This window comes from Pseudopipra pipra, chromosome 9, assembly GCF_036250125.1.
Source record: "Pseudopipra pipra isolate bDixPip1 chromosome 9, bDixPip1.hap1, whole genome shotgun sequence".
Classification (NCBI taxonomy): domain Eukaryota; kingdom Metazoa; phylum Chordata; class Aves; order Passeriformes; family Pipridae; genus Pseudopipra; species Pseudopipra pipra.
In genome coordinates, this window is record NC_087557.1 from 10,066,811 (window position 1) to 10,089,071 (window position 22,261).

The window sequence follows — 22,261 nt, forward strand, 5'->3', positions numbered from 1 at the left end:
GGGATGGTGCTGTTTGAATGACTGAATCATTCTGATTTTTTAAGTCCTGTTGCAACATTATTTGCTATGTGCATTCAAAGCTGCTCTGACCTCTTATTCCTGTAGGTATGTATGTGTATGTGTAAATGCATATATATATATAAACACACATAAGAGTTGAGCCATCATAAGTAGGGAAATAAGACATTAAGAATGTAAAGAGTTCAGATGAAGACAGCCTTCAAAATAACTTTTATAGTCTATCATTGATTTATCTAGAATTTCCAAAAGAATTTGTATTTTATCTGAAAAGAATCCCAGTATAGTCAGTTGGGGATTGATTCAGAAATCATTGAAGAGGTCATGTTAATAAATGATAGAAGTATTTTAAATACTATCCAGGGAAAACCTCTGAAGAATCACTATTATTCTGCCTTTTCTTTATTTTGAACCATTTCATGGTTATAGCTGAAGCTTTCTGGTAGATCAGTATGATCCAGTTGGCTGCCAGCCAACGTGCAGCCTTTCTGCAGTGGATGTGGGAAACCGGTATCTGAACAGCCAAGTCCATTCCAAGAGCTTCCTGCCATGGCTGTGCTGTCCTGGCACACAGCCCCATTTGCTGCTCCCGGGCCTGGCTGAAGGATGGAGCTGGAAGCACGTTTCCTGTTGTGACTGCACGTCCTGGGATGGCACAAGGAAGTTGCAGGCTATAATGCACAGAGGGGAAAGGACCGAGGGATGTTTATGTTCCTCCTCTCCACAGTAGCTGCTCTGGTTGAACCTCTCTGTGTTTGTTCATTGGATGTGCAAAACTGATTTTGTTTTGTCTATTTTTTTTCGCGGTATGAATAACTGGCATTAAACAGCTACTTTCTCCTCTGCAGAAGGCACAATCCAAATAAAGCCTTTTGGATTTGATAAGTCATTTTGAACTACCTGAACTATATAGCAAGTGTTATACCACATGCTTTTTGATGATAAGTATTTATTCTGCATCCAAGGGCAAAGGGGATGAATGGGAAGAGGTGCAGACACAATAGAAAGCGTATGTACTAATGTGAATGTTTCTATCAGTTTATGCATTTTTTTTTATATTTTTGTCATTTTTCTTTGCAGCAATAGAAACATATGAAATTGTTTTATGACATGAAACTTACTTTATTTAAAATTACGATTACAGGTGCATGTGTGATTGTTCTCCATTAAAAATTATAAGATTGTGAAATAGTTCTTCAATCATCTGATATACCTCACTTCTGTACCTTCATCTTTCATCTGTTGTGGAATAATAAACAATGCATTAAGTCAATATATCCACTTCAGATGCATTATACACACTAAGTACACATTACTTTGGAAGTTAAAATACTTCAGAATCCTCTGTTCAGGAAGAAACCATGTGTACATTCTCTTCTAGGCTTGGCATTTGTCTGGCCTGTGTTTGTTCTTGGGCCTCTATAGTGCCTCTTGCCTTGCTTGGTGTGTATCCATATGTATCCAACATGGAACTTGAAAAAGACTTACAGTTCTTAAGTAATATGTCTCAAAATAACAACTGTTCTATGTTTGAAGATGAATAATTAAAATTACTAAGCAAACCCTAGGTTGTCTAAACTATGTTTTAAAACACATTTTAATATATTGACAAGTTTTCATTTTTAATATAGATTAAATTCTGCCCAGTCTTTCATATCTATAATGTGTACTGTAAGAATTTTTTTGGGCAGAATTACTTACTGATTTGTGTTTATCCTATGTTTGGATGATCAGGCAGACACTGGAATGTGTACTGCCTGTTACCTGTGACCAATAAATGTGCTGAGACACTTTTTCAAAAAGTGTCCATGCCATCTTGTACTATTACAGTATTGATTTTTTTCATTTTCAGATATTACAGATTGACTTGCCTATGCAGACAGCCAGCTTTTTAGGTTTGATAAAATTTTCCTTTGGGTATTTTAGGTAATGTAAGTTACAGATACTGCCTTCAATTCTGAAATAACATACACTCGAAGCCAATGATTTTAAATTGATTGCTAAAACGGCCAGTAATGTGTCTCACATGTAGTTCAGCCAAGTTTCAATAATCATCCTTTCCCATTTACGGATTATGGGATTTCAGAGTTTGGATGCTTGAAAAGAAAGAACAGATGTCATTTAATTTCTAATTTTAATGAGAAGGAGGTTTGGAAAAAACCCCAAACAAACCACAGACATAAAGCACGGAGAAAAATAAGGCTTTTTCTTAATTCAGAAATTAAGAAAAAATTGGGAAGCAACAATTTCTACTTTGCTTTGCTTTACTTAGTCTGATCTGAAAAGCCATCAGTTAAGTTCTTGCAGCAGTACCTCTCCAGGGATTTTGGCCTGGCTCGATGTAATGTCTCTGCAGTCCTTAATGCTTACACTACCTTCTTTTCCAGCTCTTCCAAACAAAACTATTTTCAGTTCCTCCAAATGTTCAACAGCCAAACTGCCCAGCAAAGATTTTTGTTCTGTGATTTTAGGCTTTTGGCTGACAGAACAGTGTCACCAATTGCTGAGTGTCACAAACTGCCCGAGGCTTGCATAGGGCCTGCACTGATCCTTCCATGGCACTGCACATGGCACTGCTGATGAGACTTCAGGTTTACAGCTGGTGGGCTCTGAATCTGTCATTTAAGGACAGCTATAAAATACTTTCCTGTTCCTTCCCTCTCTTCATCTCCCTTCCTCTTCCCAATTAACAAGGTGATTTAATAGTTAACGTTCATATGTGGGGGTGGGTCACTACTTTTGCCAAAGGAAAGATTTTATCATTATGTGAAGAGCTTGTGTGGTTTCTGGACAGCATGCACTGACATACCTTGTGCTTGTAGCAGAGGTTTCAAATAATACTGTTGCTGTTAACTGCTGTTCTTGGAAGCACAGAAAATACTTAAAATCTAGTAATTGCCATCTTAAGTAATTATTTTGAAAATGAAAGGAGTTACCAGTTTTCCTGTTTCTGTATTGTGATTTTCTGTTCAGCTGCTTTGTGTTTTGTTTCATTTATCACCATGCCCTCTTACTTAGCTTGTCTTAATTGTGGAGAAAAGGAGGAGTGATGTTTTGCCAACGAAAATAGTTGTTTACTACGATGTGAATAGGCTACTGCTGCAGCTGACTTGACTGTTTTGAGAGCTACTAACTAAGCAACATCTCCTGCAATAATAACATTATAAACCAAAAATGCATGAGAACTGAGGACATGATCATGTGTTTTATTGTTTTAATCTTTAAATAGACTTATGAACTGGCCGTTCTTTCATTACCAAAGAGAGGTGGAGGATAAGACTTTCAAGTTCATTTTCGTGCTCTGAAAAGTATCAGTTTACAAACAAATACTTGTGAAAGATGAGAATGGTCATTGTTATACCTTGGTTGTCTGTTAACTGAGAAGTGGTCTCTAGTTCCCAATGGTCTCCTGTTCTATCTTAATTCTTTGGATAAAACATTCTAGTCTTTTCCATGGATATGAAAGAAGCTAATTAACCATTTCATTTTTCAAAAGAAAGTTTTCTTGAAGAAAATGTTCTTCCTGAAGATGGTGTCATATTAATCATGCCTTTACCAAAGTAACTTCTAAGAAAGGCTTTAGTTACTATTTCATTGATATTCCCATTTTTATGAAACACTGATAGAAAGACAACCCATTGCCTTACTAATATGCTGCTTGAATTCCAGATGATTTTTTAAGTGGAGTGATTGTTGACAGGAGCAGTCCATATTGTAGGTATCCCCTCCTCAGCACAACCCTTTTCTGTCTGACAGCCTGCTCCTGCTGGTCTGCAGCAGTTCCTGATGCAGGCAGAGCCTGTGTATGACCCTGTGCTTAGCAGAAGCTTATGGTGGTGGAGACTGCTGCCAGATGTCCTGCAAAAATCTACAGCAGTAGATGAAGTGGACATCCTCGGGTGCAAGTAATCTATTAAAAAGGATTATTGGTACAGCAGGATCTCTGTGAAGGCACGCAGATTGCTCTTTTTAAAGTATAAAGTATATTCCTGAGTGCAGAGTTGATTTGGAAGATGAAAAAACAGATCGTAAAGTTTACAGTACAGTAACTATTTTATGCATGTGAGTGCATATGTAAGAGTCTTTCTCTGAAGAACCCCCACTTTACTTCAGAGTCTTAAAGCTTGATGTTTAGTCCAGATTAACCAACCAAGTGGAAAGGCTTTTGAATATGTTTGTCAAAACAACCATAATGCACCTTTCCCACTTGTGCTGTAACATCACTGTGGACCACTGTTGTGGCTGGCCTGTCGTAATCCTTTAATAAGTAGATGAAAAAATGTTGGTCAGCTGTCTGATTTAGTAATGCTATTAGTCAGCAGCTTGTCACTTACAAGGTTTTACTACATTAACAACCATAGAGAAACAGATTTCTTGTGATCAGTATACTTTTCTGTGTCTGTTTTAATTATTTAAGCTGCTGATAAGAGTTCATTTAAGTAGGAGACTGGGAAATTTCTTTTGACCTTGGCTGTTATTTTAGAGGAAAATGTTTGACTAGGTCAATTTCCCTCCCATGTCTTACTGTGCTGTGTTATGGTCTGTAAATGTGCTATTCCTATAAACCTTTGAGAAAAAGGTAAAATAACTCCTTAATGTAATTGCCGTTACTGTAAGGAGTGTGATGACCTCATTTCTCTGCCCTTCTATGGTTAATAAAGAAACAGCAAGAAAATTATCAGGAGCCTGTTTATATGCAAATGGAGGAAGATTTCATATTATGTTTTCATATAAAAATTGAAACTAATTTTCCTCTTTCTGAAGATAGTATGTTGAAATGACCATATATGTTCTGATTTCTTGATCCAAAATTTTGCTAGATCAACACAGAAAGCTAACCCAAAGAAAGTTTCTCATGTTTCTTTCCTAAAAATAGATTTTTGTGTATCAGCAGTTAACCAAAAACCACTGAAACTTTTCATAGGTTTTTGAGCAGCAGCTTGATAAAATTATGGTGATATTTGACATGTGACAGGATGAAGTTGTCCCTAGGTCTTAGATGCTTACATTTCAGAGGCATTAGGTTCAACACTAAATTTATTTGTTTTATCTAAGATGCTGAATGATACATGTGTCCTCCACATATGGTAAATATACAAATTTGGACCAAGAAGAATGATCACACTCAAAAACAAAGATGAGTTTTGCAACAAAACACCCCAAATCTCTTGTTTATAATTAAAAGTTAATATTCAAATACCTTCCCTGAGAATTTAAGTCTGTATTTCCAGTTTGGTATTTTGGCAAGTGTCTCACATGAGTTCCAGCTGGGAGGCACATTTCCCCAGGAAACTGAGTAGAATGTAGGAGTTAAAAACATAGCCTGGAAGGCCAGTCCCAGAACTCTGTGGAATTTAGTTGGAGGTTTCCATTGATAACTAGGCCTTACTTTGATCTTCTTTTGGTTTGAGAAATGAGGGAAAGAACCACAGCTAACTTTACCTCTCCTCTTGTAGGAAAGCATATTATATCAGTTACCTGAGCTACAGAACCTGCCATTCAAAAATGCCCATCAATATTTAACTGTCAAATGTGTTAACTAGGAGTCTTTGTTGTAAAGTTTCAAAACTGGTCTGCTCTGATGACATACAAGCAAGTGGCTCTGGGGAGTTTGCCAGTGGGACTTGCAGCATGCTGAGGCACAGTGCCAGGTGAAGTCCTGCACTGGACACGACATGCCTCTGTTTCCTTCTCCACTCTCATCTCCATTAATTAGTATCCCAGCCCCACATATATATTTTATTTTGGGACCTCCGCCTCTTTTTCTCTTTGCCTTTCCAACTTCCTCTCTTACGTACTTTAGCACATCACCCAAATCTGAACTCTTCACCTGTAATTCTGTAGAAATCTGGCTTGTCTTGTCACTGCTCCTCCTTCTCCACGAAGAAGTGGTAGTTCTGCAGCATTGCCGTGTTCCTTCAGCAGATGTTCTGAGATGAACATACTTTGATACTCTGGTGATAAGTGCCTCTGCAGGTGTTTTAGCTAAGCTGCCAGAGAAGTTAAACCAGTGCTTTTAATGTCATTACTATGCAGGTATGAATGAGTCAGGAAGAAGGAACTACTTTTTATTTATATATGGGTAAGATGAAGACTTGTTTTTCTTTTTCCCCATTCCTGTGTTCTTCAAAGAGTGGTGAAACTTGTTGTGACAAAAGAAATTCAAATGATATTTTATATAATTACTACTTGTTCTTGGTTTAAATATCCAGCACATGAGAGGAAGGAGGCAGTGTATATAAGTAATTTTTGTAAGAGATTTTTGCTTTTGGTTTATCTGGACAGGATTTGACAGTATGATATACAAAAATACTGAATTATCTGCAAAAACAAAATCCTCTGGGAAATCTGAGGTTCTTGCTATTTACTTGTCTAAATGTATATAACTGTCTTGTTATCAGTTATCCTGCATTAATTTCTCAGTTTAGTTCAATCTATACAACTGCAAGTGTTTTATTTTTTGAAACATGGAGTACTTAGCATAAAGGCACTTAAAGGGCCTTTGTGGTTTTTACCATTAGGCACTTGATTCTTCCAGTAAATAAGATACAGGCAACTTGTAGTCGTTAAGTATATTAAAAAAAAATCGAAGTAGGTTGTGTGAAACTATTAAATATGACAAAATTAAAATAATGTGATGAACATAATTTGCTGGTTCCAGTGCGTGTTGTGCAGGTATTTTGTTTCACTATGACCTGGAGTAGGTCAAGGTCTCACTTGGTTATTTGATTCAGAAAGAATCTGGGAACCTCTGTTAGGTATTTAGTTAGGATTGAGTTAGTACATCAAATTAAGTTCCCTAACAAGCATAATGAAGAGACCTTAGGTAGAACTTAGAAGTGCTATCAAAGTGCTTAACTCAGCAAGTATCTGTACCTAACAAATCCTTTTTATAGAATTGAACTACATTTCCTGTGTCAGCTGCGTATAGTCAGTCAAATAATGAATTTTTAACATATATATTCATATAAGAGATTGCTAAATTAAAAAAGTTAACCAAATACAGAAAGCTATAAAAATACTGAAAGTAAAAACCATTCCCTCTACCTTGCAGAACCTACCTCGATGTGCTTAGCATGACTCAGTAGTGCCCGTTTTTGCTGAATAAGCATCTTATCAGAGTCAAGTGCTTGTTCTTCATGACAATGCAGCGAGGAGGGAATTCCACATGATCATTCACTTGCAGGACAAGACTAACTAGACAACTGAGGTTATTTTGGGATTGTGTTTAGGCATAAGTACTGTGTGAGGCTAGAGAAGAACTACATCCAAAACCATCAAACAGAGCAGAACTGACTACTTCAGACTGCTCTCTTTTGTTAATTGAAATATTTTGGAATTAGTTGCCTTTGTAGTATCAGAATTTTCTTCAATTTGCTGTATAAATGATGGTGAAATTTGTAATAGAGTTATCACTGCTCATGAATTCCTTCCTCACCTCCTGCAATATCAAGCTTGGTGTATGCCTTCCCTGAGCTGAAATTCTGCAATTTTCCACTCTTAGTTAAGACTTGGAATTTAGATGATATCTCATTATGCTAGCAGATTCATTTGAGATTTGGGTTATCTGGGGGAGAATCCCTGGAAAAGGGAGTGTGGGGGCTAAAGCTACTCAGCTTTCTCAAACTGTGCTGTGCACAGAATCTGCAAGGGAGCTGGATTCAGAGACGTGGGTTAGAGTGGTACAGAAGGGGATCCTCGCACTGCTGGTGGCACACCTTTCCCGTGTGCTTTCCCTTGCCTGCTGTTACTGTGTGTTTTTTACTCTGGATATCACCAACTCTTGTTTTTACTTTTTTTTTTCTCCCTAAGTACATCTTATGCCAGTTATTCCATATATGTTCTTGAGTAAGTTTCATCAAACCATCGGAATTACTGTTTTTTACTGTTGTGTGAGAAGTATCTGAACCTCTGTTTTCAGAAGATAGGAATGGTTAGTTACATACATAACTACTGATGCAATGGATATAAAAATTCTGCCAGCCAAATGTAGAGAACTGATCTCATCTGTTCTTTGCTCAAGTGCCTGATCTAGTCTAGGCAAAATCTTTAGGGAATTTAACTAGAAATATATGTATTTGTTGTGCAAGTGATAACTACAGTGTAATGATCCGTTTTTTAAAAATATGACCAAATTCCTTCACAAAATTCTTGCAAAAAAATTCTTGAAGCACAACCGACTTGAGTAAGAACAGGAGTACATATGTGTGTTTACAAAAGCCGTATTCTGTCAAGGATCAGATCTCTTGGCCAAAGCATAGTGAGATTGGAGGACTTTTATTTTCGGCGCGAGGGTAACGATTATATCGTCTTTTTCTTTCTGCCTCTTTCTTCAAGCACGGTAGTGGGAAATGGGTCTGTCTATGTTTTTCTTATGGAGGTAGGTCATAAGAGAACTCCTGACCTGAATATCATTTTATGGAATATGAGAAATATCCTTAGTAGTAGGTAACAATACAGGTGCTGTCTGTAATTTGCAATATTTATCCCTAAGTATCTGTGTGTACACTATCATATGCACCTTTTGCTTAGTACTCTTTTAATGAAGTTGTTTTCAGTTCTTCAAGGGACATGAAGCAAGCTCTGTAATCAAACGTTAGGCAGACAGGGAAGGCATTAGCAGTCATGCTCAGAATAATTTTTCTTCTACAGCTCAGTAAGCTTCTTATTGAAGTATTCAGCAGTAGAAAGAAAAGCTGTGGAACCTACATTACAGGGCAGAAACTAACTAGTAATTACATGAGATTGTTAAGATTAGTAAGTTAAAACTCTTGTGCTCTGTGCAGGCTGTAGCTGGGCAAGACAAAACCACATTTGTGTCTTAGAAAATAAAATACCTCTAAGAATCCAAGGTTTTGTGTTTTTTTAATATGTCATCGTGTTCTATTTAAGACTTTAGTGTTTTGCACTATTGTAGTAAAATGATCAAAGAATGAAAAGATATTTTGAATTGGCTTAAACCAAATCTCTGCATAACACTTCTGTAAAAAGTGTATTACTTCTTGTGTTGTTCACTGCTGCTATGTTGATCTTGTTTGTTGGGGTTTTTTTAAAAAGATATTTCTCTAATGTTCTTTTATTCTACTTTGTGTGATTTTTTAAATTTTTTTTCCTTATTTCTCTAATTTTATTTTATTTCGGAACCATATATCGTGGCACTTTTGGCCAGCACAATATAAGAAAGATATTAAACCATAAGAGTGTCCAAAGGAGGGCAATGAAGATGGTGAAGGGCCTTGAGGGGAAGCTGTGTGAGGAGTGGCTGAGGTCACTTGGGCTGTTCAGCCTGGAGAAGAGGAGACTGAGGGGAGGTCTCATTGCAGTTACAACTTCCTCGTGAGGGGAAGAGGAGGGGCAGGCACTGATCTCTTCTCTGTGGTGACCGGTGACAGGACCCAAGGGAACGGCCTGAAGTTGTGTCTGGGAAGGTTTAGGTTGGGTATTGGCAAGAGGTTCTTTGCCCAGAGGGTGATTGGGTTGCTGGAACAGCCTTCCCAGGGAAGTGGTCACAGCACCAAGCCTGACAGAGTTCAAGAAGTGTTTGGACAACGCTCTTGGTCCTGTGCAGGGCCAGGAGTTGGACTCGATGATCCTTGTGGACCCCTTCCAACTCATATTCTGTGATTCTGTGATGTTTTTTCATATATCCCTTGCTGCAATTCTGGATGTGGGAGGTATGTGACAGCATGAAATCCTGCCTGGGCCTCTATGCTGTGTATCAGAATGCTCAGAGGAAATATCAGCATTTAACCTACTGTCTTGATACCAGTCATGGGGACTCCTGGGGACTTCCTTCAGGTGTTGTGTTACAGGCTTGTCTGGAGAAAGAGGACATTGCTGAGTGGTGATCGTAGTTTCTGCCCACCTCAGAGTGGTTTCTGTTTCTCCCTCAGATATGAAAAGTTGCTTCCATGTGTAATTCACTCATAATTGCAGATCCAACTAGTAAAAGTGAACTGTCCCACTTGATTTTTTTAGCTGTACCTAAAATATGTTGTTTGGTGAGAAAGGCAAATCCATAGAATTTCTTAAAAATTGGGGGTTTTTAGAGAACTTCAGCAGTTATGCTGTCAAAGCCTGTATTTGGAACAGTAGCACACTATTTTTGTAGTGTGGTTTTTAATTTACTCTTTCTCATTGAGCATAGTGGATCAGGAGATGTAAAAGAATGCAGCTTGTCTTACTCTTTACAGAAGAAGTGGAAGAAAAGCAGTAGAGCTGTATATGGAATTAAATAGTTTTCTCATTCTTTCTGTACCTCCTTTTAAAAAGAACCCAAACAAACCAAACTAAAAACCAACTATTTTAGATACCTGTTATCCTGTGTGTTTATTTAGTTGCTTGTAATTTTCTGGGAGAATAAATCCATATATGTAATATATATGTAAATCCATATATCCATATATAATCCAAATATTTTTATTAGTAAGAGAACAAAAGCTTGATTTTTGCTAATTGAAAAAAATAGCAATTTTGTTGTTTGTTTCTCAGGATAATACTCATTCTTCTTTTTATTAGTTAACGTTTTTAAAAAAATCTTCTGAATGTCTTGCCTGGATTCTAAAGAAAATAACTTGGAGTCACTTATGAGACCGAAAATGCTTGTATTTGACTGTTTATGCAAAATAAAGTTTGTGACATGAATTTAGTCGGTGTGGGTGAAAGTTTATTACACTTAGTTTTGATAATACAAATTTAAGGTCATTCCCTTCATTGTTCCCTCTGTTTGCTTAAGTAGTTTGCAGTTCATTAATGATTTACTAGAAACAATAAAAATGTGACTCAACTAACTAAATGTAAATAATTTAATTTTCCTGATGTATTTATAATGTATTGAGCATATTTGCAGTTTTAGCAACACTTCAGTGGCATTCTCTCTCCGTTGGCAATCCACTTTATAGGCATGATCAAGTTTTCCAGAGAAGCTGATGAGCCAGCACGGGAGGTGAGGGCTACTAAATTCCTCTGGGAGAGTTTCCAGGGATAGCTTTTCTTGCAGGCCAGTCTCAAAGCACAGCTGTAGTACCCAGTGTACTAGTCATAGATCAACAGTTGGGGAAGAAGATGCTGCTTCCACACCTGCTTGCAACTTCCTTGGTTGTCAGACCTCAGTGGAAGGCAGTGTCCTCCCACAGGCAGGGATGAAAAGAATCCCCTCGTGCACAGGCAGTGTGAGCAGTTCTGGATCAGCACTGCTGACCCCCAGCACACTTGTAGCAGTAGCACTCTGTATGAGGACTCTTACGTTTGACTGCAAAACATGATTTTTTTGCATCACCTCCTCCTAAAAGGCAAATCCAGTATTTTCTTGCTGTTTTAATTATATCTTCATTTCACCTCCTGAGGAGGTTCTGAAAACAGCACAAGGTTTTAACCCAGGAGCCATTCAGACTAGGTAAGAAAAATGTAGCAAGGAAAGATTATTAGATCAATGACCCCTGGATGTCACAGATGATCCAAATCTTCCCTTCTTTCTCGTGTACTACATATGCTAAACTACCCTTCTGCAGTCTGTGCTGGAAACTCCTGCCAGAATTGCATGGATTTGTATGGCTGACCCAGGCTCTGCAATCCCTCACAACATTTTGGGGGACTGTACTGGTAGTTAATGACTTGATTTTTTCTCTGCATTGCTGGGCCAACAAAGGAGTAGCTTGTGCATCCCTGGATAGCATTGCTGCATTGCCCACTGGAGTGCAGGCTCCTTGGGAGGCTGGATATGGGCAATACTCTTTTCCTTCTTGAATACTTTGAGTGGCAAGAATTCAGCTCCCCAGCGCTTTCCTTTATTCCCCTAAGAGCTTGTATCAGTATTTGTTCATAAAGGTCTGTAAGTAAATTCATAAGGCACAATAATGGTGGTGGAAAGAGTTGATTCTGAATGGGTCCATCAGTAGTGTCAGGAGGAGGAGAAGCTGGTTCCCAGCCTGGCCCCACTGCTGCTGCTGGGAGCACAGGTGGAGTCTGGGGCACACAGGGCTCTCAGGTCACATCCAGGGGCCAAGGAGAATAAGCTTGTCCCAGGAAGGCTGGCTATCAGGAACAGTTTTGTGAATGTCTTTATTAGTTAAAGTGAGTGTAGTTTGCCCTTTTTTTGTCAAACAAAGCAACTTAACTGCATTAAAAAAATTGGTATATGCTGCTGCCTACTTCTGAGGTCAGCATCATCACTGTCATTGGGGGTACAAACACTAAGGGCAGCATGAAGTCTGGATCTGTTCATTTCCTGCTGGAAATTCTGGAATGAATTATGTGCATGAAGTACCTTAAGTGTGATGATTAGATAGCATATTGCCGTGTGACTCATGTTGTTCATTGCTGTTACCATGGCTGTCACAGCTACCTTGTGAGATGTTTATATGAATATTTTTTATAGCATTGAAGTGATGGTGTTAGCAAGTGTTGGGGATTTTTGTTTGCATTGTAAGCTGTGTTTCAAGTCAGTGTTTTAAAAAATACCGTCTTTGGAAATTGTTCTAATCCATGGGAAATCTTGGTTAATACTTAGAAAACTGTTTCTGTTTTTGTTATCACGAAGAAGAAGGAAATCTGTTTAGCTGTAGGCACTGCCTCTGCAAACCACAGTCATTTTGTTATTCAATCACAAGAATCTAATGTAAATCCTGGTTGTCATCCTCTTTTTTATTGCTGCGTTTGGGTTTTTTGTTGGGGTTTTTTTTAGGGGGGGCAGGGGGATTTTGTTTATTTTTAAGTATTACAAACTGTGAAATAGCCATTGTCTTTAAAGACATAACATAAGGAGAAATGTACCTCATCTTTTAAAAGAAGCTATGTTTTATTTATCAGTACATGCTTATTTTAAACCTAGTTGAGCATATATAGCTGCATCTGCATAATATAATTAATATACCAGAAGAAAAAATGTATTTTTCTATCATGTTGGAGGTTTTGCTAAAGATTAGTATAATCGTGTCTTCTTCCTGGATTATGACTTTAAATACAGATAAACTTTCACATATTAATGCAGCATTTTCGTGATGATGAAGGTTGTTTAGCAGGCAGTCTCAGCTTTTATTTCCAGTACAAATAACATTGATCAGGCAGGGGGGGTTGTTTTTCCTATGGTAACAAATTTAAAAGATCTCTTTAGCTCTGTTAAAGGTGATGTGATGTTTGAATCATTAAATTTGCTTATTCTTTTCATTTTCAGTTCTTTAATTTTTGTGTTCATTTTCTTACAGGAGTTATTTTAATTTGAAATTTAATTTGTGTTCTCAAATCTGTTATGTTTGTTTTCATTTGCCAAAAGCTGGCAACCAGACAGAAAACTATAGTTTCGGTCTTTTCACGTATGTGGCTGTGTTGACAAGCAATCCATAAGAAAGTGATCTTTTGATTTGCAAGCTAATTAGGTATTGCTGCTTCTTGTTGCAGAGTGCTCACTTGGCCATGATTGATACCCTCATGATGGCATATACGGTGGAGATGGTCAGCGTTGAGAAAGTGATTGCCTGCACTCAGCAGTATTCAACCTTCCTCCAAGCTACAGATGTACCTTATGATATTGAGGATGCTGTCATGTACTGGATAAACAAGGTATGAGTATTGGAAAGGCAGGCTGACTTTCTTTGTAGCCTGTGTGATTCGATTAGGGATGAGAGGGTAGAATATGTGTGTACCTAGGTGTATCAGCACTGTGTCTGATAAAGACTGTTCCTTTATCCTGTTTATGAATAATAAAAAACAAAGTTTGCAGAAATAAGTTAAGCATGTTGTGTGAACCAAATAAATGGGAAGGCTTACTAAGTACTGTAATGTACATTACATGTGACATCTTAGCTGTCACTGTCACATTGAGGTGCCATGATGGCCGCTCGAGGGTCCTTCCTGGCTCTTTAGAAGTTGTCATCTCATTGTGTAACCTAAACCCAAAGGTATTCTGTTTGAATCTGAACACCTCTTGCTTGAAGTGATCTACCTTCGCTGCATCATCAAATCAAGTAACAAGGATACACTGTTAATCAAATATGATCGAGCATAATAGGGGCAAGGTAGTTCATACAATGTAAAGCTAACAAGTAGTGACCCTAGACTGCATCTGAGACTGACATTGGCTGATTTTGCTTCAGGGATTTAGTCTGAAATAGTTGTTTTATCTTTTTAGTTAACTCTGTGGTTGTAATTTGTAGACCTTTTGAAAGCTTATAATTTCTATGATTTGTTTCTTAGACAACTGAATGAACTGTTTTGTCTCTAGGTAAACGAGCATTTGAAAGACATCATGGAACAGGAACAAAAGCTAAAAGAGCATCACGGTGCAGAATCTGCAGGAGGTCAGAAGGTAGGTGTAGAAGTTAAGGTATTTTAAACTAGAATAAGCATTTATCTGTAAACAAAAACTACTTGCATATAGTATGTAAATATACATTTGCAGACATTGAACTTATAACTGCTTGTTAAAGAAAGAAAACTTGTAGTATGCATTTTGTTATTAGTTTTATCATTTTCATTAAAATACCCATTTAAAAGTAAAACTAATAGAATTGCACTTTTTATTCCCAGTTGTTCCTTTTGACAAATAAATCTTTGATAGCGGGGAAACATCTGTTATGTTAGTGATAAGGAATTTGTTAAGATTAATGAATACTTTTGAATGAATTAGATCTACAGTCAGATCTGATGTGCAAAAAATAGCACATTGTATTCATGGTTTTTAATGATATTTTTCCTTGTGTATTGTCTGAATCTCAAATGAGAGATCTGTATGTAACATCATGAGGAGTATTGCTCTGGCTATGATCCAAAATACTGGTTGATTACAGGTTTTATTATATATACAATAAAAACAGATTATGTTTGATTTCCTTTCCCAACAGGATTTTTTTTTCTTTTGTTTGTGGGGTTCAGTTAATTAGGTAGCATTATATACTCACCCAAATACAGAGGGATAGCATACACTTCTAGAGTATGTAAAATTGCTTGCTTCAGAACAAGATCATTTATCTTACTGAGATATAATTATTATTGGGGAATTGGTAATCAGTTTGAACACCCTTTGGTATTATCTCTGCACTTGAATGCAGAACAGATTTCTGAGCTCCTGCAAGGCTGTAATCCTTGTTCCTCTCCTGGTCTGTTGTCATGTAAGCTGCTGTCTCCTTTTCAAAGCTGCTCTGAAGGAGTTGTGGGTTACCAGGCCAGATTAGATGTTCAGCTTCAAAAAACATGAATGTAGTGAATATCCTTCAATTTGTAGGGGTTTTTTAAATATAAGGAACGATTATGAAGGCTAATTAGGATGTGACTCAGCAAAAGAAAATGGTGGGTTTTACAATAGTAGTGTGACTGATGCATATACCCTGATATGGAAAATTTAAGCTGTGTTCAGTAGTGATAGTAGATTACAAATCTGGAAAATGAGATGTCCTTGACAAGTTCATTTCTCAAATTTAGATAAAACAACGTAAACAGAGGGCAGGGAGATAACTTGTGTACCTCTGTCCTCTAGTGATTTTTCTTTTTGCTGAAAATAATAGTAGGTAGTTTTATGTGGTTTTTAGGTCTCTTGGAAAGATGAGAATAATTTTTAAAATTCAAAGTGCATGAGAGTCATAATATGACAAACAAATATATATAAAAAAGATTGTTATCAGAGCAATACCATAAAATTATCCGTATTATCTATATTTGTATTATTTTTACTTATATTATAGTTTGCATTTTATATGAGGAATAAAATGATAAAATTTTTAGTTTATAATTTATCTTCAATGTCAGCATTTTTGAATCAATTGTTGAAAAACTGTATGGTTTGTAACTCTGATCCTATAAATGGATTCAGTGGAATGACACATTTACATAAAAATGGTATATATTGTGAAGCTGTAACACAATAAGAGCCCAGTTCTTTTGGCCAAGGTACAAATGCATTTGCAAAAAAGCAAAATCATTTAACAGTTGCCATATCATGGAAAAAAATATTTAAGGCCTTCTATTCTGTACACTAAATTTTCGATGCTATTATCCCAGGTACATGTTATGTTCTTTCCCTAATTGGGGGATTCAGCTGCATAAATTACTTTAAGTAAGATATTCCATGCTAGGGGGTTATGTTAACATTCAGATTATTTAACTCCGAGTGTTCTTTGAGAAACACTTGTCTGTTCAACTGATGACTAATTTACTATGAAATCTCAGCTATTCTTTTTGGGGTGATGGCTTTACAAGGCAAACTAATGCAGATGCATTGGATGGGTCAAATGCATCAAATCAAGTTGGGCAGTTTCTCACAGGAGTTTCTGTTAAATTATCAGCTGGCTCTGGTCAAGCATCCTAGTATTCATTCCCTGATACCCAGGTGTTTTACCCTGATTATCTGGCTCCAGATTGTATCAGTCCATGCATTTCTCTTTTAAGAGCTCAGAATCAATGATAGCATTGACCTTCCAACTTGTACTCAGCAAAGCTGTGTCAGAACTGTAGCTAAATTCCTGTATGAGGTTTGGGTGTTGCTGAAATATCTGTATAATGTTTCATTTCATGCTAGTCCTGGGTTTAGCTATTAGTATCAGTAGATGTTCTTAGATTAAAAAAGGGGGAGAATTAAATTCTGCCTTTGTTTTAACTAAAGGAATATAACATGCTTTTCCGTTTTTATGGAAAAAATTAAAGTATACTTCTAGATATTTATTTAACATTTTTATTCTCATATTACAGTTGTAGCTTAATTCTCAGTAGCTGGATTCAATTGTTTTATTTTCTTCCTTCAATTTTTTTAAACTCCTAATTGCTGCTTCTGTTTGTATCTTAAAACTTAGCATGAAGGGGAACTGGAATGTTCCATTGTGCAGCTTTTCTGTCTTCCACCATCCTTTTCAGGTTGGGGCTTTGTTATGTAATTTAGGTTCTCTGGGTTACCAATACAATTAGCAGTTTAAAAGGTGATGATTCCATTCTAAAATTTAAGAAACTTTGCAATCTCCCTTCTGATCTAGGCAAACACCTTTGGATATTTGAATGTTTCAGAACTAAATTTAAATTATGAATGTCCCTTCGCTGATTAAAAAAGATGGCCAAACAAACATGGGAAGAACAGATCATTCTAGTCATTAGGGAAAGCTTTCCTTCAGGTTTAATTTCTGGCCAAGAAGCAGTAAAATCAGGTACCTAAAAGGTGAAATAAAGCTAACAAGTAGACTTTTTAATAATTTCATCATATCCTACTGTGATAAATTCATAATCACTTGTGAAAAATAATGTCAGTGTAACCCTCAAGTCTGCAAAATTACTGTCTTGTTACAAACCTGTAGTGAACCTTTCTGCAGTAAACAATAAATCTCTACGTTTCTAAAAGTTTTAAGCATCATATAAACAGATTAGTAGATAATACAGCTGATAAGATATACCTATGTTGTATTTCTGGATGGATAAAACCAGTGCTAACACATTATGAGGTTGCTTTTGTTTTCTTTCACTTAATTCTGCTACTGCCTGTCTGTAGAAGATGAGAGGAAGGAGTATATATGATTTTAAGTTCCAGGTAGTCCTCTGGATCTTGATCACCTGGTGATTTGTGGTAACCTCATCTGTTTCTGGTAGAGTCTCTGCATCTTTTTTCACAACTAGGATTTCCAGTTTTGTAGTAAATAGCTTTGGTTTTCAGGCTTCCATTGAATAATATGTAGTGACTGCACAGTTGCACTGGTTAAACTATTGATTTTCAATGTAGTTGGAGCATTCTCAAAAACCTGTTGTTTTCCCATCTGCTTCTGTGATTGAGACTGAATCAGTCTTAACAGATTTAAGACAAGTAAATGCAAATCCTATGAGAGAAACAAATGTATGAGTATTCATCAAGTACCTGTGTTCTTCAAAAGTTTTTTTTAAATTAGTTTAAACAGTGCGACTTTTTGCGTGAAGGTAAAACACTAACGCCGTAGTTCCACTTTCAATTTAATGTTTCATAAATCCACACTGCTAGCAAAAGCTAACCTGTCAAGAAGAAAAATTTGCAGCAGAATCAGCTTCTTGATTAATGCACAGCTGCATGAACACAAATGATGGTGCAAGGAAGACAGCAGAAACAAGTAATTAATGAAAGACATGACTGCCGTGTTTTGGCACCATAGGATGAATTCAATTTATCATAGTCACGTTTAAAACTTTGTTAGGGGGGATAAAAAAGTCTCCTTGTAAAGAAGACTTTCTGTCCTTTCAGTTTTTGTTTTGTTTTGCGGGGGATTATTTTGGTTTCTTCGTTGTTGTTGTTTTTTTAAACACTGGGAGAAGTCAGCCAGGATTCTCTGCTTAGTTTGTTTTATAGTGACTGATTTTTATGAAGTTCCAGAGGAAAAAAGTTTGTTCTTGCTGATTGAAAGTGACAGTTCAACACCCATTGAATTCCCATTATGTTGTCCAAGAGATTTCAGCTTTTCTTTCTCTCTTTTCCTTTAAGTGGCTTTACAAAGCGTATATTTATAAATCTTGGGGTAATTTTGAATTTAAATTTGATTATCTTAAATCTTTCACCCCTTTGAATCATAGTCATCTCAACTATAATTTCAACCAACTGGATAAATAAAAATATATATTGGATTACTAGTTTTGAGTTCAGTTACTGTTACAGAGAGCTAGTCTTGAGAATTGAAACAAATTTGTGCTTTTTTCCAAAGAGTAGTTCTTCAGCCTATCATTAAATAGACATTGGTGGCCTTTTTTAATCCGAATCTGAAATACACTTCACCTTGATAAATCCAAGAAGAATGTTCCTATCAGAGTTAAGCAGAATAATAGGCAGCCTAGGTCTGTTCTCAGTCAATTTATCTAAAACCCTCTTTTATGATATGGTTTAGAATTCGTGATTGCAGTTGAAAATTAAGATTATTTGTTTTCAAATTCACATATTTTCCCATACTTTGACTGTATTTCAGTGATATAAAGAGATACTGAACCCTGTAGAAAGTGCTTTATTTGGGTGTGACAACAGAAATGTCCAGAGCCACACATGAGCATGCATCTTGTAGTTAATTTCTTTCCCAGTGCCTTTGGGATTCTCCACTGCAACAATCCAGTTAAATGGAGGAGAAGAATATTGAGAATAGCCCTGCTACTAATGGACACCCTTTAGTGCACAATAGCTTTTTTGCATAAAAGCTTTGTATCATTACTGGAGCTGCTTTAAAGGTTTAACAACTACATAAAATAATAAGGATCCGTTGCAGTTTTTTCCGTAGCAGTTTTCAAACTATGTTTTTATCACTCCAAGAAAATATTTATCTTCATTAAAAAAAAAAATAAATTCTTTCCTGCACTTTGGTAATGGGTTTGATTTTTATTTTTCCTAAAACGAAATCCATAGAATGGTAAAGTTTTCTGTGTGTATTTATAGTACTGATATACAATATTTTTATTCTTAATAGTAGAAGTATTATGCCAAACTAGTGTGTAGAGTTATAGAGAAGAATCAATTACTTCAGTGTGCTTCAGATTAGTATTTTTTGATCACATATGAGTTTAGAGTTGTATGTACCAGATCTGATCATTCTCTGCCAGCAGTCAGAACTCCATCTGCATTTCAGGTCATTGCACATCATGCAGCTGATGCTAATGTGATTTGTCATTGCAAAAATATAACTGCTTGTACCTCTTGTTGTTCTGAAAACTGTCATATGATTGTTTAAAAATACTGTTGAATGTTACTGTTTGGCTTGAAGTAACTAACACAAGCTTCACTGCAGTTGGTTGTACTGTACTACAGTGTGTTTATCTTTTTTTCCATTGCTTTAGCTTCCCTGCTTCCCCATGTGTGCTGCTGGTGTTCATTTTGATACTTGTGATCATGACTTCAAGTCTCAAATGAATTCCTCAGTCGGATTGCATATGTAGAGTACAATTAGATGTGTGAAAGCATTTCATAAAACTGCATTGATCTGACAATCTTATCTGTTCATGTGGGAAAATTATAATGTTGATCTACAAAGAGTGCAGACATATTTCTCCACTGTTATTGCTGCTAATTAGCTCAATACGCAGAAGTTACGGTGCACTAATGCTTACCATTAAATTACAATTCACTGTTATACAAAACTGAGAATGTTAAAGAAAATTGCTTTGCAAAAGTAATTTATGAAATCTGATAAAATGTTCCTTTTTTTTCCTTTGCTTTTTGCTTTTATTCTTTTTTCCTACTGCTTCCTCTGAAGTCTCCTACCAAATGGTTTTGGAAACTGGTTCCTGTAAGTTTGCCCAACTGCTTCACTTTGATCAAATTGCTTATTTTGGGAATGGCTTTGTCCATGTCATGCTGGTCTAATCATTCGTTTCATTTATCTGTATGAGATAATTTTATAAGAGATTGCCCAGCAAAGATATGCATACTGCAGAAGCCTACTTTGCAAGGTAATCTGTGCAAAAGAAATGAGATACAATGCTGGATAAGGAATTACTTTTCAAGCAGTCAGTGGGTCTGTACAAGGCAGTGCTACCCAATATTAACTCATGTCAAATGATCAGGGAATTTGCAAACTACTTTTTCATAAGCTTTCAGTAATCACATGCTATTTGATACCAATTCTCTTTTAAAAAGAGGCTTGAAGAAATAGCTTTTGATTATTGATGCTACATGGAATCTGAAATCTTATTATATGCAATCATTACACCATTTGTCTAGAATTCCCTATTTTTTCAGCTGATTTAAGACTGCTTTAATCTCTCCCCACACAAAGTAACACAAAGCAGTCTACTTTTAGTGAGACTATAATTTCACTAAAAGCAATAACAAATAACTGTTCATGTCTGCAATAATAATCAAGTTTGTTTTCTCTGTGCTGTGTCAACTTGGTGTTATCATTACTTTCCTCTATCATGCAGTAATTCACCCCTGAAATGCATTCAGATTATTTATTCTGCAGCAGGTTTTACTGGGAACAAGACAGTCAGCTGTTTAGGTACATGCAGAATTGCTTAGGTACATGCAGAATTGCTTAGGTACATGCAGAATTGCATAATTCTAATCTGAATTCCAGAGAACTAATTCTGGTCTATCTTTGCTCTAAGGATTACCAAGTAACTGATACAGCAGTCCCTCAGATATTTGCTGTCATAATTAGTAAAAGACTGTTCTTATATTGCAAAAAGAGTTGAATATAACAATAAAGGCAACAACAGAAGTTACTTGGTGTCTGGAAAACCAGTTTAAAAGTACTGTCTTCCGCAGACTAATCAGTATTCAAATTCCTAACAGTCTCTGTGGGCAATTTCTCTAAAATGCTGTCTGTTACAGTGATGACACACAGATACACTGCTCTTCACAGTATAGTCCTTCAATTTTATTTTGGAATTAAGATAGTGTAACTAAATGGAGGGAATACTGAAAAAAAAACAAAACCAAGATTTAAGCACTTTTTTTTTTTGGTCTCATTTTCACAAATTAGGATGGCTACTTCAAAGCAGTTTTGGAATATGCTTGTGTTCTATTTTTGTCTAGGGTGTTAGTTTGCTACTGATTCTCTTCCTTTGCATAAAAATGGTATTCAAATATAGAACATTCAGTCTATTGAAAAGCTAACTCCAGTTTGCCTGCCAGATGTCCATAGACAACTCAAACCAGTGGTATTTATGTTACTTTGAGTTGTTGGTTCAGTTGAAACCCGAGTGCTACTGATAATACAATAGGAAGGCCGTGGCTCAGGCTGCTCTTAACAGTTCAGCCAGTCTTCTGCCTCTTCCCTTTATAAAGAACAAATGGTTCATGGAGAGAGATTCCTGAGCATACAGGCAGCTAAAAACTTACTCGGAGAAGTAAATTTATAACATGTTATCTACTGCCTGGTAAATGTGTAAGAGCATTCATTATTAATGATTAACTCTGAATACACACAAGCACTTATGGCAGGGTAGCTGCTGTGCTGTTGGCTCATCTTTATCTGACCTTGTTTATAGGCAAGTGTCTCGACTACTTGTTTTAAGTATAAGCTCAAAGATGCTAGATCAGGATGGTTTTGGATCTCAGAAGGAAGATGCCTGAATTAGCATTTATGTTTTAATTAGCACTACAGCTTCATCATAAATGTAGAGGTTAATCTTTTGCGTTATTGCATCCATATATAGAGTAGCAAGCATTGCAACTGATGAGAAGGGTTTCTTCAAATGGAAGTTTATTAAAAATGCAGCACAATTACCAATGTCTTTTGGTTTTTTCAGTATAATTTCTCTTTTCAACCAAATTGAAACATGATGCCTGCTATACCCTACTGAACCTAGCAGATCAGGTTATATGGGTTTA

At 36.4% G+C, this 22,261-nt stretch overlaps 1 protein-coding gene across 4 annotated transcripts in view; it reads left to right on the forward strand.

Moving 5' to 3' along the window:
• The window catches only part of CAMSAP2 (calmodulin regulated spectrin associated protein family member 2), an 82,356-nt gene that overhangs the window by 26,846 nt on the left and 33,249 nt on the right, over positions 1-22,261 (forward strand). For 2 of the 4 annotated variants that reach the window (XM_064664488.1, XM_064664489.1), the window contains exons 3-5: positions 13,414-13,575; positions 14,237-14,320; positions 20,181-20,213. In XM_064664488.1, the coding sequence (XP_064520558.1) occupies positions 13,414-13,575; positions 14,237-14,320; positions 20,181-20,213 (279 nt within the window). The remainder of the gene's footprint in view (positions 1-13,413; positions 13,576-14,236; positions 14,321-20,180; positions 20,214-22,261) is intronic. The other 2 variants (XM_064664490.1, XM_064664491.1) reach the window with 1 other exon arrangement.